Source organism: Oryctolagus cuniculus, chromosome 9 (genome assembly GCF_964237555.1).
Source record: "Oryctolagus cuniculus chromosome 9, mOryCun1.1, whole genome shotgun sequence".
In the NCBI taxonomy this organism is placed as follows: domain Eukaryota; kingdom Metazoa; phylum Chordata; class Mammalia; order Lagomorpha; family Leporidae; genus Oryctolagus; species Oryctolagus cuniculus.
Window position 1 is genome coordinate 101,651,735 of NC_091440.1, and position 15,013 is coordinate 101,666,747.

General features: G+C 46.2%; 1 protein-coding gene across 1 annotated transcript; it reads right to left on the bottom strand.

Annotated features, from left to right (window-relative positions):
• Nucleotides 1-5,618: 5,618 nt before the first annotated feature.
• On the bottom strand, nucleotides 5,619-14,427 carry GDF3 (growth differentiation factor 3). The gene is made up of 2 exons (XM_002712765.5): nucleotides 14,005-14,427; nucleotides 5,619-6,510 (listed from the first exon to the last, which is right to left on the bottom strand). The coding sequence occupies exons 1-2, from the start codon at nucleotides 14,270-14,272 to the stop codon at nucleotides 5,681-5,683; spliced, it is 1,098 nt and encodes a 365-aa protein (XP_002712811.2). The 5' UTR covers nucleotides 14,273-14,427; the 3' UTR covers nucleotides 5,619-5,680.
• Between the last annotated feature and the right edge of the window lie 586 nt (nucleotides 14,428-15,013).

Here is a 15,013-nt window from a genome sequence, read left to right on the forward strand (position 1 = left end):
AGAATAGGTTATAGTCATAAGCTTGCCACAGATACAAGGGAAGGGAAACTGATCATGTGAGAAAGAAGTCCCTCAACTGGTCCTTTCCTTTACCTGTTTCTCTCTTGTAAGGAGCCTTGAGTATATTTTAATAGAACTGCTCTTTCCTATTTTCACCAGCAGAGGGCAGAAAAGCAACAGAATTAGCAGAGCCAAACCCTAAAACACATCTCAAGTCCTTCTCAAGTGCCCATATGGGATGCTGGCATCACAGGAGATGGCTGCATCTGCTATGCCACAGTGCAGGCCCCAGAATCTGTATCTTATCTGTCTGCCTACTTTTCAAAGTAATGGAGTTCAGGACAGACAATCCCAAAATATGTAAGCTCGGCATCGCAGGGAACAGCAGAGGCAGGAAGGTCACGCACTTCTCCCCAACCTTCTCCCCTGAGGAAGACCAGAAACCAGGTCTCTGACCATCCTCTGAAGAAAACCTTCATGGCAGAGGTAGTGCCCACGTCCGGAGAAAAGGAACATGCTTACCCGTGAAGACACAGAGAGGCCAAAAGAAGCTGAACAAACAGCCCTTGCTAAGTTCCCTCCAGTTTATTTCTCTTTAAACACCTCCTTCATCCATCATACTTCCACACAACTGTCCCCTCTGTCCATCAGCATAGAACAACACAAGCCTCCCGGCAATTTTAGAAATTACCCAATGGGTGGGCATTTCGCTTAGCAGTTCACACACCCCTTTCCCACGTGAGAGTGCCTGGGTTCAGTTCCCTTCTGACTCCAGCTCCCTGCTAATGCCTGGGACACAGTGGTGACAATGCAAATAAACTGGGTTCCTGCCACCCACATGGGAGACCTCAGCTGAGTTCTTAGATCCTGGTTTCAGCCTGGCCCAGCCCCGGCTGTTTCAGGCATACAAGGAGTGAACCAGTGGATGGGAGATCTTTCACTGCTGTCACTCTGCCTTTCAAATAAATAAACCGAATAAATAAAATTTAAAGAGAGTGGGAGGGTGGGTATGGTGGTAAGAGTCACTATATTCCTAAAGTTGTACTTTTGAAATTCGTACTCTTTAAATAAAAGGTTTCTTTGTGGGGGGAGGGGATTACAACAGTTAAGAAAAAGAGGGGGGGCCAGCGCCATGGCTCACTTGGTTAATCCTCCGCCTGCAGCGCCAGCATCCCATATGGGCGCCGGGTTCCAGTCCCGGTTGGGGTTCTAGTCCCAGTTGCTCCTCTTTGAGTCCAGCTCTCTGCTGTGACTCAGGAAGGCAGTGGAGGATGGCCCAAGTGCTTGGACCCCTGCACCCGCTTGGGAGACCAGGAGGAAGCACCTGACTCCTGGCTTCGGTTCAGCATAGCTCTGGCCATAGTGGCCATTTGGGGGGTGAACCAATGGAAGGAAGACCTTTCTCTTTCTCCTAACTCTAAAAAGTAAAAAATTAAGAAAAAGAGAGAGAGAATTCTGAGCCACTCTCTTTCTGTTTCTCAAATATGTAAATAAATAATTTTTTTTTTAATTAAAATTGGCCGGCACTGTGGCGTAGTGAGTAAAGCCGCTGCCTGCAGTCCTGGCATCCCATATGGGCACCAATTCAAGTCCTGGATGCTCCACTTCCGATCCAGCTCTCTGCTATGGCCTGAGAAAGTAGTGGGAGATGGCCCAAGTACTTGGGCCCCTGCACCCGTGTGGGAGACCCAAAAGAAGCTCCTGGCTCCTGGCTTTGGATCGGCACAGCTCCGGCTGTTGTGGCCAATAGGGGAGTAAACCAGTAGATGGAAGACCTCTCTCTCTCTCTCTCTTTCTCTCTCTCTCTCTCTGCCTCTCCTTCTCTCTGTGTAACTGTGACTTTCAAAAAAATAAAAAAAACTTTTTAAAATAATTAATTAATTTAATTAATTAAAATTAAAGGTTCCGATACTGTGGCACAGCAGGTTAAGCCTCTGCTTGCAACACGGGCGTCCCCCATTGGAGTGCCAGTTTGAGTCCTGGCTCCTCTGCTTGTTACCCAGCTTCCTGGTAATGCAGCTGGGATGGCCCTGGGTGATGGTTCAAGGACTCGGATCCCTGCCATTCGTAGGAGACCAGGATGGAGTCACTGACTCGTCACGTTGGCCTGGCCCAGAACTGGCACTTAGAGCCACTTTGGGAGTAAACCAGCAGATGGAGGATCTTCATTTCTCTGTCACTCTGCCTTTCAAATAAATATCTTTTTGTAAAAAATATTAAAGTTTAAACAAGTGGGGCATTGAAACTAGCAGTTAAGATGCGGTCATTGGGCCAGTGCCGTGGCTCACTAGGCTAATCCTCCACCTGCGGTGCGGGTACTCTGGGTTCTAGTCCCGGTCTGGGCGCCAGATTCTGTCCCGCCTGCCCCTCTTCCAGTCCAGCTCTCTGCTTGTTGAAATGAAAAAAAATATATATATATACACCCATATATATAGATAGATAGATAGATCTAGTAGATGCTGAATATCAATTGCTTTTTGCTTCTGTGCTGCGCTGCTTGCTCAATGACTTAATGCGGGATGTCCAGTGTAAGAAAGGGGGAGGGGTAATTATACCTCCATGACAGGCTTCACAAACTCCAGGAAGGCGGGAAGGTCCAATTCTTAGAAAACGAAACTTAGTAAATACTTCCTGAAATTGATGGTCTCCTACTTCCTTGTGTGGCCACTTCCTTCTGAGACGCGTAGTCCCGGACTGCTGAGGTGCACCAATAAAATGCTCAAATTTAGGTAACTGACATATAAAGAATAAAGAACGTGCGTAATGACGAATATACTTGTTTACTCAAGTACACAAAAACGCTGAGAAGGTGAGAGGCGGGGCTTCTCACCCCCGCACTGCACTATGTTGTATGTGTCGGTGGGAGCCCCAGCTCCTGGCAATAAAACAATAAATCCTCTTGCCCTTGCATCTGTGGCTGTCTTTTGTGGGTTAATTGGGAAAGGTCTCGGATCCCATAATTCAACATGCTGTGGCCTGGGAAGGCAGTGGAGGATGGCCCAAGTGCTTGGGCCCTGCACCTGCATGGGAGACCAGGAGGAAGCACCTGGCTCCTGGCTTTGGATCAGCGCAGCGCAGCGGCCGTAGCAGCTATTTGAGGGGTGAACCAATGGAAGGAAGAACTTTCTCTCTCTCTCTCTCTTTCACTGTCTAACTCTGCCTGTCCAAAAAAAAGATGCCGTCATCCATGTGAGAGTGCCTGGGTTCAATTCCCAGTCCTAGCGCCAGACTCCAGCCTCCTGCTGGTGCAGACCCTGGGAGACAGCATTGATGGCTGAAGTTGTTTGGTCCCTGCCACGTGACATCTGTACCGAATCCTGTCAACAGGCTTCGGCCCTGGCCAGGGGCTATTACAGACATTCGAGAAGTGAACTAGTGGATGGAAGTCTGTCTGTCTCTCTGGCTCTCAAATTAAAATAATAAAATAAAATAAATCTATTTATTGATTCAGAAGGTAGGGTGGCATATGCATACACATGGAGAACAAGATCTTCCATCCACTGTTTCACTCCGCAAATACCCACAACAGCCAAGGGTGGGCCAGGCAGAAGCCAAAAGCCAGGAGCCAGGAACTCCATCCTGGCTCCCACGTGGATGGCAGGGGCCCAAGTACTTAGGCCATCTTCTGCTTTTGAGGCGCGTTAGCAGAGAGCTGGATCAGAAGTGGAGAAGCGAGACTCAAATCAACACTCCAACATGGGATACAGGCATCCTGAGTCGTGCCTTACCCCACCATGCCTGCCCCACCGAAGTTTTTTAAATAAAAAATAAAAAGGAATCATGGTCCCAGAAAATAGAGGGCAGAGCTGGAACCGCAGTGGCCCCATCAAAGCAATGCTGTCTTTACCAAAACCACCAGCTGTCTTCTGTTCCTTTACTTTCTCAGCTCTTTCTTCAATGGACATAATCGGAAAGTGACTTGGAAAAGCACTGATGTAAGCTATTATTGTTGGCATCATCCAAGTTAGTGATTGTTCCACTAAAACTTGTTCTAGATGATTATGCAAAGTTAATCTCCCACTAATACCTGCCAGAAGGGTTTCTCACCCCGGTTTTTTTGTGTTCGGTGATATTTAGAGAAACCACAAGCTCTCGTGCCTTTTCTCCAGTCTCCTTATGAACTGCTCATATTCACTGCTTATTCTACCCTGAAGCCCTAGCTGGACAGAGATTTCACGCAAACATTTTTGTGTCCATGCTACATAATGACGACAGCACTCTGAATGTCTTCAGTGTTCAGCATAGTAAACGGGTAAATAAATTATACAACAGGCATGTGTGGATTACTATTCAGCCAGAGAAAAACATTGTATCCACACCTATCAACCTATGCAAACCCCCAAAAAATAAATAAATTGAGGGGCCGGAGCTGTGGCATAGTGGGCTAAGCCTCCGCCTGTGGTGTCCGTCTCCCATATAGGTACTAGTTCTAGTCCCAGCTGCTCCACTTCTGATCCAGCTCTCTGTTACGACTTGGGAAAGTGGTGGGAGATGGCCCAAGTGCTTAGGCCCCTGCACCTGCATGGGAGACCTAGAAGAACTCTTGGCTTCAGATTGGCCCAGCTCTGGCCGTTGCAGCTACTTGGGGAGTTAACCAGCTAATGGAAGATCTTTCTCTCTGTTCCCCACCCCCATAACTCTACTTCTCAAATAAATAAAAATCTTTAACATAATAAATAAATAAATAATTGAGATAAATAAAGAATAGAGAAGAAAAAAAGGGATAGATAAAAATATATTCCAATATTGCTTATATGAAGTTTACCATTTATGAAAAAATGCTTATACTATGTATGGATACAATGCATGCAGTAAAATGTTGAAGAAATGAATGGAAGAACATGTACCAAATTCAAGACAATCATTTCATTGGGAGGATGTGAAAAAAGATGGGAGAGTTATTCAGGGGTCCTCACATGTCTTTGCAATATAATCCAGTTATAACTGACATCAACAAAAGCTAAAATAAAAAAAAAGATCCGGTTAAAAATTGTAAAAGTTGGGGCCAGCACTGTCGATTAAGCCATTGCCTGCAATGCCAGCATCCCACAGGGGCGCTGGTTCCTGTCACAGCTATTCCACTTCAATTCCAGTTTTCTGTGAAGATGGCTTAAGTACTTGGGTCCCTGCACCCACAGGGAACACATGGATGGAGTTCCTGGCTTCTGGCTTTGGCCTGACCCAGCCCTGGCCATTGTAGCCATTTGGAGAGTGAATCAATGCTGAAAGATCTCTCTCTCTCACCCCCCTCCCTCCGTAATTCTCACTTTCAAATAAATAAATAAATCTTTTTTAAAAATTGTAAAAGTACCTTAGGATATGATAGGTGATTGATTTAAGGCAATGACAACTGGAAATAATTAGCTTTTATATTTAGCTCTCTCAACAGGAAAAGGTAGAAACTCCTCGTGGGTCTCCCCTGCAGGAAGCAGGAACCCAGCTACCAAAGTCATCCTCTGCTGCCCCCTAGAGTACACAGTAGCTACAAGCAGAGCCAGGACTGAAACCCAGACACTGTGGTAAGAGTTGCAAGGATTCCAGGCAGAGTCTTAACCACTGCTCCAGATGCCCACTCCAATGGTCATCAGGAATTATAAATTAAAAATTGACATTTCAGATCCAGGGAGCCAGCAACCAGTTTTATTAGGAGATTTGTCATCAAGGGCACTCCTCTGCCATCCTACCCACACCCACATTCATCAACCACCATGTCTTCATAATGCCGTAGGATGACGTTGTCATTGTTGTCCTGGTACAGCATGGAAATGGGAGACAGCTTGGTGGGGATACAGACAGCCTGGGGGACCTGCGGGTCGACGGCACGCATCAGTGCTTGCATGAAGGCGTAGCTGGAGCTGTTGAGAGAGGTGGTCAGTGAGAAAGGACACTCCCCATGGCAGTAATTTGCCATGAACCCCCTAGGCGCAATGATCCACTTATGCCAACCCAGGTCCCGGAAGTTGATGAATAGCTGGTGACGGTGGCAGAGGCTCCTGCAGGCAGGGCTGGCGGCAGGGCTGGCTGCCCTCCTCTTCCGGGAAGAAAGGTGGCACTGTGCAGGGTTGAGGGTCACCACCAGCAGAGAAGCATGAAGGGAGCGTCTCAGTCTGGCACAGGTGTCCTCAAGCTGAAAATGAACCCCAGAACCTCTGTCTTCTCTGACGAGTATCTCCAGGAATAAGCCCAGGTTCTTCTGTGGGTTGTTGTTCCAGTCCTGAGCCATATCCAGCAGGTTGAAATGAAGAGCACCTTGAGGCCGTGGTACTGACTGCAATGCCATCCTTCTACCCGGCTTAGGGAAGGACCGGCCGCTCACATGAGGCTCCCGAGCCACAGACAGAGACACTTCCAGGTCTGGTCCTAGGTTATAATAAGAATTGGGCCCCAAGTCCAGGCCCAGCCGGGCCATTGTTAGCTGTTCCTCTCTGCTGATGGCAGAGAGGTTAAAGTAAAGAAGCTTTTGTAGGCAAAAGTTGTCTTGGGAAAGTTTCTTGGAGTAAAGAAAGAAACCTAAAAGGGAAAAGAGACACATGAGAGTCACCATAATAGTTTTTAATTCATATCCACCTATATGCTGCAAACATGAAGTATCCATTTACAAATGTCAGCGTGGAGAATTATCAGGTGGGAACATCCTATCATTCGGGAGGACTGGGTTTTAGGCGTCCATGAACTTCAGTTATGAATACGGACAACAACTCCCAGCATCATCAGGACGGTCGGGACTCAGGACGATGCCCCGAAGCATGGTAACACTGGCCGGCTGAAGGACACAGGAAAGCCGCAGAAGCAAGCCCGTCCGGCCTCCCCCGGCCTCTCTTTTTTCTCTAAAGTGAGTCACAGAAACCGCAATTCCTCTTCCCCAAGGTGGGTCACAGAAACTAGACCGCCTCTCCCACAGCACAGCCACAAAGCCGCACAAGGTCACACCCCGGAACACCCACATTCCAGAGGGGTCCTGCCCGCAGCTGGGGTGGGAGGAAGGGGAGGAAGACTCCAGAGGGCACAGACACACCTTCTGGGGTTTCTCCCGCAGTCTGCCATGGGAGACCACACCTCTCATCCAGCCACATTTCTGCATACCTACCCCTTCTTCCTTGAACCTAAGCATAAAAATTGGCCATTTCCCCCAATCTCTCTCTGGGTCGTCACTTCTGAAGTTTCCCTGGTTGTAATATTTCAGCCTTTAACTGGTTTTCTTTCGAAATCCTAAATGTTTCATTTCAGGCATGAAAACTGTTACACTGACAAGGCATCCATCAGTTCAACACACTGCCCTGTTGAAGAGCCCAGGGCACAGACTATTTAAGAACAACCTACACCATCTGGTGTTGCCAGCCGAAGTCCAGTCATTCAATCAACTTTAACAAGAGTGCCCATCAGATAAAGAAAATTATATATATATATATATGATGGAATATTATGTAGGCTATAAAAAAAAGAAATTCTATTATTTGAATCAAAATGGGTGCAACTGGAAGACATCATGTTGAGTGGATAAGGTAGACACAGAAACAAATACTGCATGTTCTCTCGTATGTGGGAGTTACAGCTTTTTAAAAAAGTCAAAAAAAGGCTGGCACCGTGGCTCACTAGGCTAATCCTCCGCCTGCAGCACGGTACCCCAGGTTCTAGTCCTGGTTGGGGCGCCAGATTCTGTTCCGGTTGCTCCTCTTCCAGTCCAGCTCTCTGCTGTGGCCTGGGAAGGCAGTGGAGGATGGCCCAAGTGCTTGGGCCCTGCACCCGCATGGGAGACCAGGAGGAAGCACCTGGCTCCTGGCTTCGGATAGGCACAGCACGCTGGCTGTAGCTGCCATTGGGGGGTGAACCAATGGAAGGAAGACTTTTCTCTCTCTGTCTCTCTCTCTCTCTCACTAACTCTGCCTGTCAGAAAAAAAAAAATCAAAAAAATAAATAAATAAATGTCTGAGTGTATCAGCGTTGCTGGATACAGTGTTTTGTCAAACTTTGTTTTAAATCTTTATCAAACAAATTGTTAAGAATTATGTTCTACTGGGGCCTGTGCTCAGGCATAGTAGGTAAAGCCACAGCCTGCAGCATCAGCGTTCCGTATGGGTATTGGTTCAAGTCCCAGCTGCTCCACTTCCAATCTAGCTTCCTGCTAATGCACCTGGAAAGCAGCAGAAGATGGCCCAAGTATGTGGGGCCCCACACCCATGTGGGAGACCCAGAAGAAGCTCCTGGCTCCTGGCTTTGGCCTGACCAAGCCCTGGTTGTTATGGCCATTTGGGGAGTGAACCAGCAGGTTGAAGATCTGTCTCAACTCTGTCTTTCAAATAAGTAAGTAAATTTTTTAAAAAATTATATACTACTAATAATTTTAATGATTTGGGGATTATTTTAAAATCTACTTTATATGAATGAAGCTAAATATCTTTTCACTTGATTATTGTTTGCAGCTCTTGCCTATTTTCCTGCTGAACTACAGTCTTTTTACTTCTTATTTTTATTTAGTGGAGCCATTAAGCCTTTGACTGTAATGTAAATTTAAAATTTTACCAAAAAAAAAAAGTTAAAAAGTACCCATCATTCAGCCAAGACAGGACCTCCAGAAACACCTATGGTGTTACCCTGTGCTAATTCCTGACCCAAGACCCACAGTTGTCAAGCTCAACAATTTCCACTCTTGGATCTGAATGCTGTGTCTCCTGCCCCACCTCTCTGTTCTCAGAGCTTACTTCCCTGCCTGAAGAGGTAAGGTTTTACCCATTCCTCTAGAAAAAGCCCAGGGGGGAATGTTTACACTTTTACTTTCTCTTTTCTTTTTTCATTATCTGTTGTTTTCTTTCTTTCTTTCTTATTTATTTGTTTATTTATTTATTTATTTTTGGCATCTTCCATTTCTTTGTTTCTGCAGACATTTCGTTGGCCTAGTGCCGACATTTGGTTTGCCAGGGTCCCTGTAAGCAGGCATTTTCTAAAGTCATTCAGCTGGTGGAGACACTTCAACTGAAACCCAAGCTTTCTAGATAATCACATTGACCTCACCTCTTCATTCACAAGCCTCATTGGGGAGAAAAAAAAAAACAACAACAACAACAACTGGGGCTGATACTGTGGTTTAGTAGGTATAGGAGTGCTGGTTCAAGTCCTGGTCTAGCTTCTGATCTAGCCTTCTGCTATGGCTTGGGAAAGCAGCGGAAGATGGCCCAAGTGCTTGGGCCCCTGCACCCACGTGGGAGACCCCGGAAGAAGCTCCTGGCTCCTGATTGACCCTGCTCTTGCCGTTCAGCCATTTGGGGAGTGAACCAGCAGGTGGAAGACCTCTCTCTCTGTCTCTTCCTCTCTCTGTAACTATGCCTCTAAAGCATATTAGTAAATCTTTAAAAATAAAAAACGGACTTGTTTTTTCATTCCTGGTGTGCAGTGGTCATGGATGGTGGACAGTCACGGAGCCCACACGCTGTGAAAGCTCTTGGCTCTTGGTCAGACTGCCCAGAGGATGGACCAGAGCACAGCTTCACACAGGCATTTTGAAAATAAAGTTCCAGGCCGGTGCCACGGCTCAATCAGCTAATCCGCCTGAGGCACCAGCACCCCGGGTTCTAGTCCCGGTCAGGGCGCCGGATTCTGTCCCGGTTGCTCCTCTTCCAGTCCAGCTCTCTGCTGTGCCCAGGGAGTGCAGTGGAGGATGGCCCAAGTCTTCTGGTCCCTGCGCCCGCATGGAAGACCAGAAGCACCTGGTTCCTGACTTCGGATCAGCGCACCAGCCGCAGCGGCCATTGTGGGGTGAACCAACAAAAATGGAAGACCTTTCTCTCTGTCTCTCTCTCTCTGTCCACTCTGCCTGTCAAAAATAAATAAAGAAAATTAAAAAAAGAAAAGAAAAGAAAGTTCCAGAGAAACAAAAGCTGTTTCAGGAAGAGACTGGGACACCAGGGCACCCAAAGAGTAGAGTAGCTGATGCCCCTCTGTAAGGGCCACTAGGGCTCTCACAGTGGGGGGAGTGGCATCCGCCATGTAGTGGCTGCCATGGCTTCATTTCCCAAGAAACGCATCATGCCAGCCATCACTGGCTTCAGTCTCTTCCGGCTCTCTATGGACCAGTACCTGATGCAAACTGAGCTCTTCTCTAGGATCAATATTCATTGACTTGTTCTAACTGCCACCAATGAAGCAGTCTTTACCATAAAAAAAAAAAAAAAAAAAAAAAAGCACCTATTGAGTCAGTTTCCTCTTTAAGCTTATTGCAGGATCATCAGTCTTTGTATGCTGTCTCTTCTGACCACACCCTCTTCTGCTATCATCCAGCTTTTCTCTTGTACCCTTCTGCTCCACTAAAACTGCTATCTCAAAGACTGGCCAGCTGCCAAATGCACGGATGTTTTCATCAGTCCATATCCTTCTCAATCTCTCCTGTCCATGGCTTTTGATTCTAATATACTCATTCATATCTCTCAATCACATTTTTCAGGCACGAAGAAACACTCAAAAGCCAGAAAGGACAAGAAGGACAGATTTGACAGCATGAAAATTAATAAGTTCTGAGGGCAGTGCTGTGGCACAACGGGTTAAAGCCCTGGCCTGAAGCGTCAGCATCCCATATGGGCGCTGGTTCTAGTCCCAGCTGCTCCTCTTCCCATCCAGGTCTCTGCTATGGCCTGGGAAAGCAGTAGAAGATGGCCCAAGTGCTTGGGCCCCTGCACCTACGTTGGAGACCTGGAAGAAGCTCCTGACTCCTAACTTTGGATTGGCACAGCTCTGGCCGTTGCAGTCATCTGGGGAGTGAACCAGCGGATGGAGGACCTCTCTCTGTCTCTACCTCTCTCTGTAACTCTGTCTTTCAAATAAATAAAATAAATCTTTTAAAATTTTTGATAAGTTCTGTATTCAAAGCACAATTAACAAAATTAAAAACACAAAGAAAAACTATAAAAACTTGTAATGTTGAAAGAGTTAAAAATCTGGATTATAAGGAGCTGTTACAAATGATTGAATCTTTATAGCTCATTTAGAAAAAGAACCCCAACAGAAAAATTGTCAGAATGTATAAAAAGGCATTATCTGGGCCGGCGCCGCGACTCACTAGGCTAATCCTCCGCCTTGCGGCGCCAGCACACTGGGTTCTAGTCCTGGTCGGGGCGCCGGATTCTGTCCCGGTTGCCCCTCTTCCAGGCCAGCTCTCTGCTGTGGCCAGGGAGTGCAGTGGAGGATGGCCCAAGTGCTTGGGCCCTGCACCCCATGGGAGACCAGGAGAAGTACCTGGCTCCTGGCTTCGGATCAGCGTGGTGCGCCGGCCGCAGCGGCCATTGGAGGGTCTCTCTCTCACTGTCCACTCTGCCTGTCAAAAAAAAATTTTTTTTAATGTAAATCTTGGGGCCACTGCAGTGTTGTAGTGGGTAAAGCTGCTGCCTGTAGTGCTGGCATCCCATATGGACACTGGTTTGAGTCCCAGCTGCTTGGGCCCCTGCACCCGTGTGGGAGACCTGGAAGAAGCTCCCGGCTCCTGACTTCGGATTGGCGAAGCTCCGGTCATTTGAACCAGCAGATGGAAGACCTCTCTCTGTCTCTCTCTGCCTCTGCCTCTCTTTCTCTGCCTTTCAAATAAATAAATATTAAAAAAAAAAAAAAACATAAGTATTTAAAAAAGAAATACAAGTTAAAATAATGTAATAATATTTTGCTACCAGATTAGTAAAAAATATGCAGATAAAAAATAAAACAGATGGACATATACTGTAGCATTGATGGGTACATGGTCACATATTAACAGAATAAAATACTACATGGAAATGAGATTGATGAACTGAAATATAAAACCATAGATAATCTCATAAATGTAGTGTTGAGTGAAAAAAAGATGCAAAAAAAATACATTCTATATTTCTATTTGTAGAAAGTTACAAAGCTAACATGTAATTTGAGCTGTCAGAAGAAAGAGGGGCAGTGAAGGATTAACCAGAAGGCAGGCAGGAGCCTCTAGGGAGCAGCTCCTGATCTTGACCTGCTGAGAAAATTCATTGAGCTGTCTGTCAGGTTTCCCTACTTTTCTGAATGGATGTTAAACCTCAACAATTTCTCATGAACTTGGGAAGTGAGAATTCTCATATACTCATGGTGGGTATAAATCTTGGAAGACATTTGCTCCACATCCAAAGTGTAAATGTCTCTCCTAAGAATTTACCCTAGGGAAACACTAGAAAAAGTACAAACAGTAGTGTAAATGATGTATACACTCTTCATATTATCCCTATGCCTAACAATAGGACATCTACACAATTTTACACAAGTGTTAAAAGAGGATAGGTTGACTATTGTAAGAAACGTGCTGAGGCCGGCGCCGCGGCTCAATAGGCTAATCCTCCACCTAGCGGCGCCAGCACACCGGGTTCTAGTCCCGGTCGGGGCGCTGGATTCTGTCCCAGTTGCCGCCCCTCTTCCAGGCCAGCTCTCTGCTGTGGCCTGGGAATGCAGTAGAGGATGGCCCAAGCACCCATGGTGCTGCCTTCGGATCAGCGTGGTGCGCCGGCCGCAGCGGCCATTGGAGGGTGAACCAACAGCAAAGGAAGACCTTCCTCTCTGTCTCTCTCTCTCACTATCCACTCTGCCTGTCAAAAAAAAAAAAAAAAAAAAAAAAAAAAAAAAAAAAAAAAAGAAAAGAAAAAGAAAGAAACGTGCTGGATATTGGATGAATGGATAGCATGATCCCATGTACAAAAATATTACAAGTTTAAGTCTCTATAAACAAAGAAAAGTCTGGAATATGAACCAGTTATCAATGGTGGTTTTCTCAACTGTGACAATGGTTAGATTATGTATTTTTCTCCATATCATTTGATAGGATTATGATCCTCAGAAAATCAGTTCTTTCCATAGGAGACTGGGGGAACATTCTCCAAACCGCATTCTTAGCTCTGTTCTTTACTCTCTCCAGGAAAAGTCCTTCCCACCATTCCCCCCACCCCCACAACTCCCTCCTCCAGGGATTTTTTCTGAACTCACATCTCCCAGCCCTGGGATCTGGATCATTATCCAGTACCCAACGCAATGCATGGAAGTCATCTGTTGGTCCATCTTCCTTTTTTAAAGGGCAGACTTTATTGCCCATCTCTGGATTCTCAAGGCCATACAGCTCCAGCCTTGCAGTAGGTATCCAATAAATGCTTCTGAATTCAAACTTCTCTCCCCCAGCTGTAAAACTAACCCAGGCTCTCGGTTCTGCATCTGAACCACCAGGGAGTCTATATAGAAATGCAGATTCTCAACACTCGTCCTAGACTTTGAATAAGAATTAGATGGGAGAGTGAGAGGCAGGAAAGAGGTTACTTTTAACAGAGGACCTGGGAGATTTGGTGGGTGGTCATTTTGGGAAAGCAGTGCATACACTGGGATCTTTATGTAAAAGCTCTGAAAATTACATCCATGCCGGGACTTCAAAGAGTCCAGGGAAAATGAATATTGGGAAAAAGCAATGCATGGACTTCAAAAATTATCTTTTAGTGCCATTTTTCTACAAACTTTCTGAAGCTCCCTTGTATTATTGATCTGTATTCAGCAATCAGGAAAAACGTTTTTCACCCAACAAGAGAAGTGAGGAGGTACGGTGAGGGGAACCGGGGCTCTGTGGGCAAACTGTTCAAAATTTCTAGTCCCCTGCTGAGCATCCCAAAGGCTCCAGGATCTGGGTATTGTGGGCTGAAGAGCGGGAGACGGAGCCCTAATTCAACCTGAAACTTTATCTAAACTGAAGCACAAAGCAATTGATTCAGGGGAAAAAAAATATTATTTGAATTATTTGATGAGGCACTAGCTGGATGACCTCGATTAGGTTATAAGTTACCGACCGCCCAAACCCTAATTTCCTGGTTGTTCAAACCCCGATAAGAATATTTACCCTCCTCTCGGGATTGCGGCTGGAATTACATGAGACAAAACGTGCAAGACACCAACACAAGAGCCTGCGTGAACGCACGTCCTTTCCTTTCCTTTCCTCACGGCGTGCACTTCCAGAGTTCTCTCTGGAGACAGTGCCAGTGTCCTTACCACGGTCCGCGAGAAGTCGAAGCATGTTCCCACGGACACCCAGCTCCTTGACGTAGCACAAGTCCTGGGCGACCCCGGCGGCTGCTTCTGCCTCTCGGTCCTGGACAATCTTCTTCAAGATGGAAGGCACGGGTTGGAACTTCTCGGGTGAAGGCATCTTGTCTAAGCCCAGAAACTGCAGAAACAAATTTTCTTGAAAGTGGAATGTCTGGCCCAAGGCCAGAGTTAGCAGGAAGCCGAGAGCCAAGACTGACAGGGAAGGAGGCATGGCCCCGGAGGTGAGAGCAGGCTGGCAGGTCGGGCTGCAGGGAGCGCTGTCTCCAGACTACCCAGCAATTCAGGTGCTGCTCATTTATCTGATGTAAGATAATCAAGTGTGAATTGCTCTCTTCCCAGCTCCTCCAAGGCAATTGGATGTGAAAAGACTGATTTTTTCCCCTCTCTTTTCTTACTCTACTCTTCCAGAAAAAAAGATCCACGCTGTGCTGGACATAAACTCTGCAACCATCTGAGGTTTGTCAACAGTAGACAGAATAGAAGGGAGACATGCATTTATTCATGTCATAAATGGTAAACATCTTTTATGGGCACTATGTTGAAACAGGTGCTAAGAACATAGTTATGAGTAATTCCTAATTTTGTAATTTATAGTCTATATTTCTACCAGACTGTAGCCACAGGGGAAGAGAACTCTTAGCAAAGAAGCTAATCTACACTCCCCATCTATTTTCAGTGCTAAAAGGAACTAAATTTCATTCACCTAACTTTGCCCTTGCTGAATAAAAAAGTGAAAAGTTTTACTGGGTCAATTCTAGTTCAATCGCTTATTAACTGTATGGCACTGGACATGTATCCTTAACCAATGTTTGTTTTCTTGACTAACGAACACTACTTTGTGTGGGCATGTGATGAAATGGTGCATTTGCGGTGCTCATCAGTGTCTCCCACGTGATAAGCCCACCGAAGTCAGAGGACACGGTGTCAAGGGGTAAGCAAACATGTTCCAGGA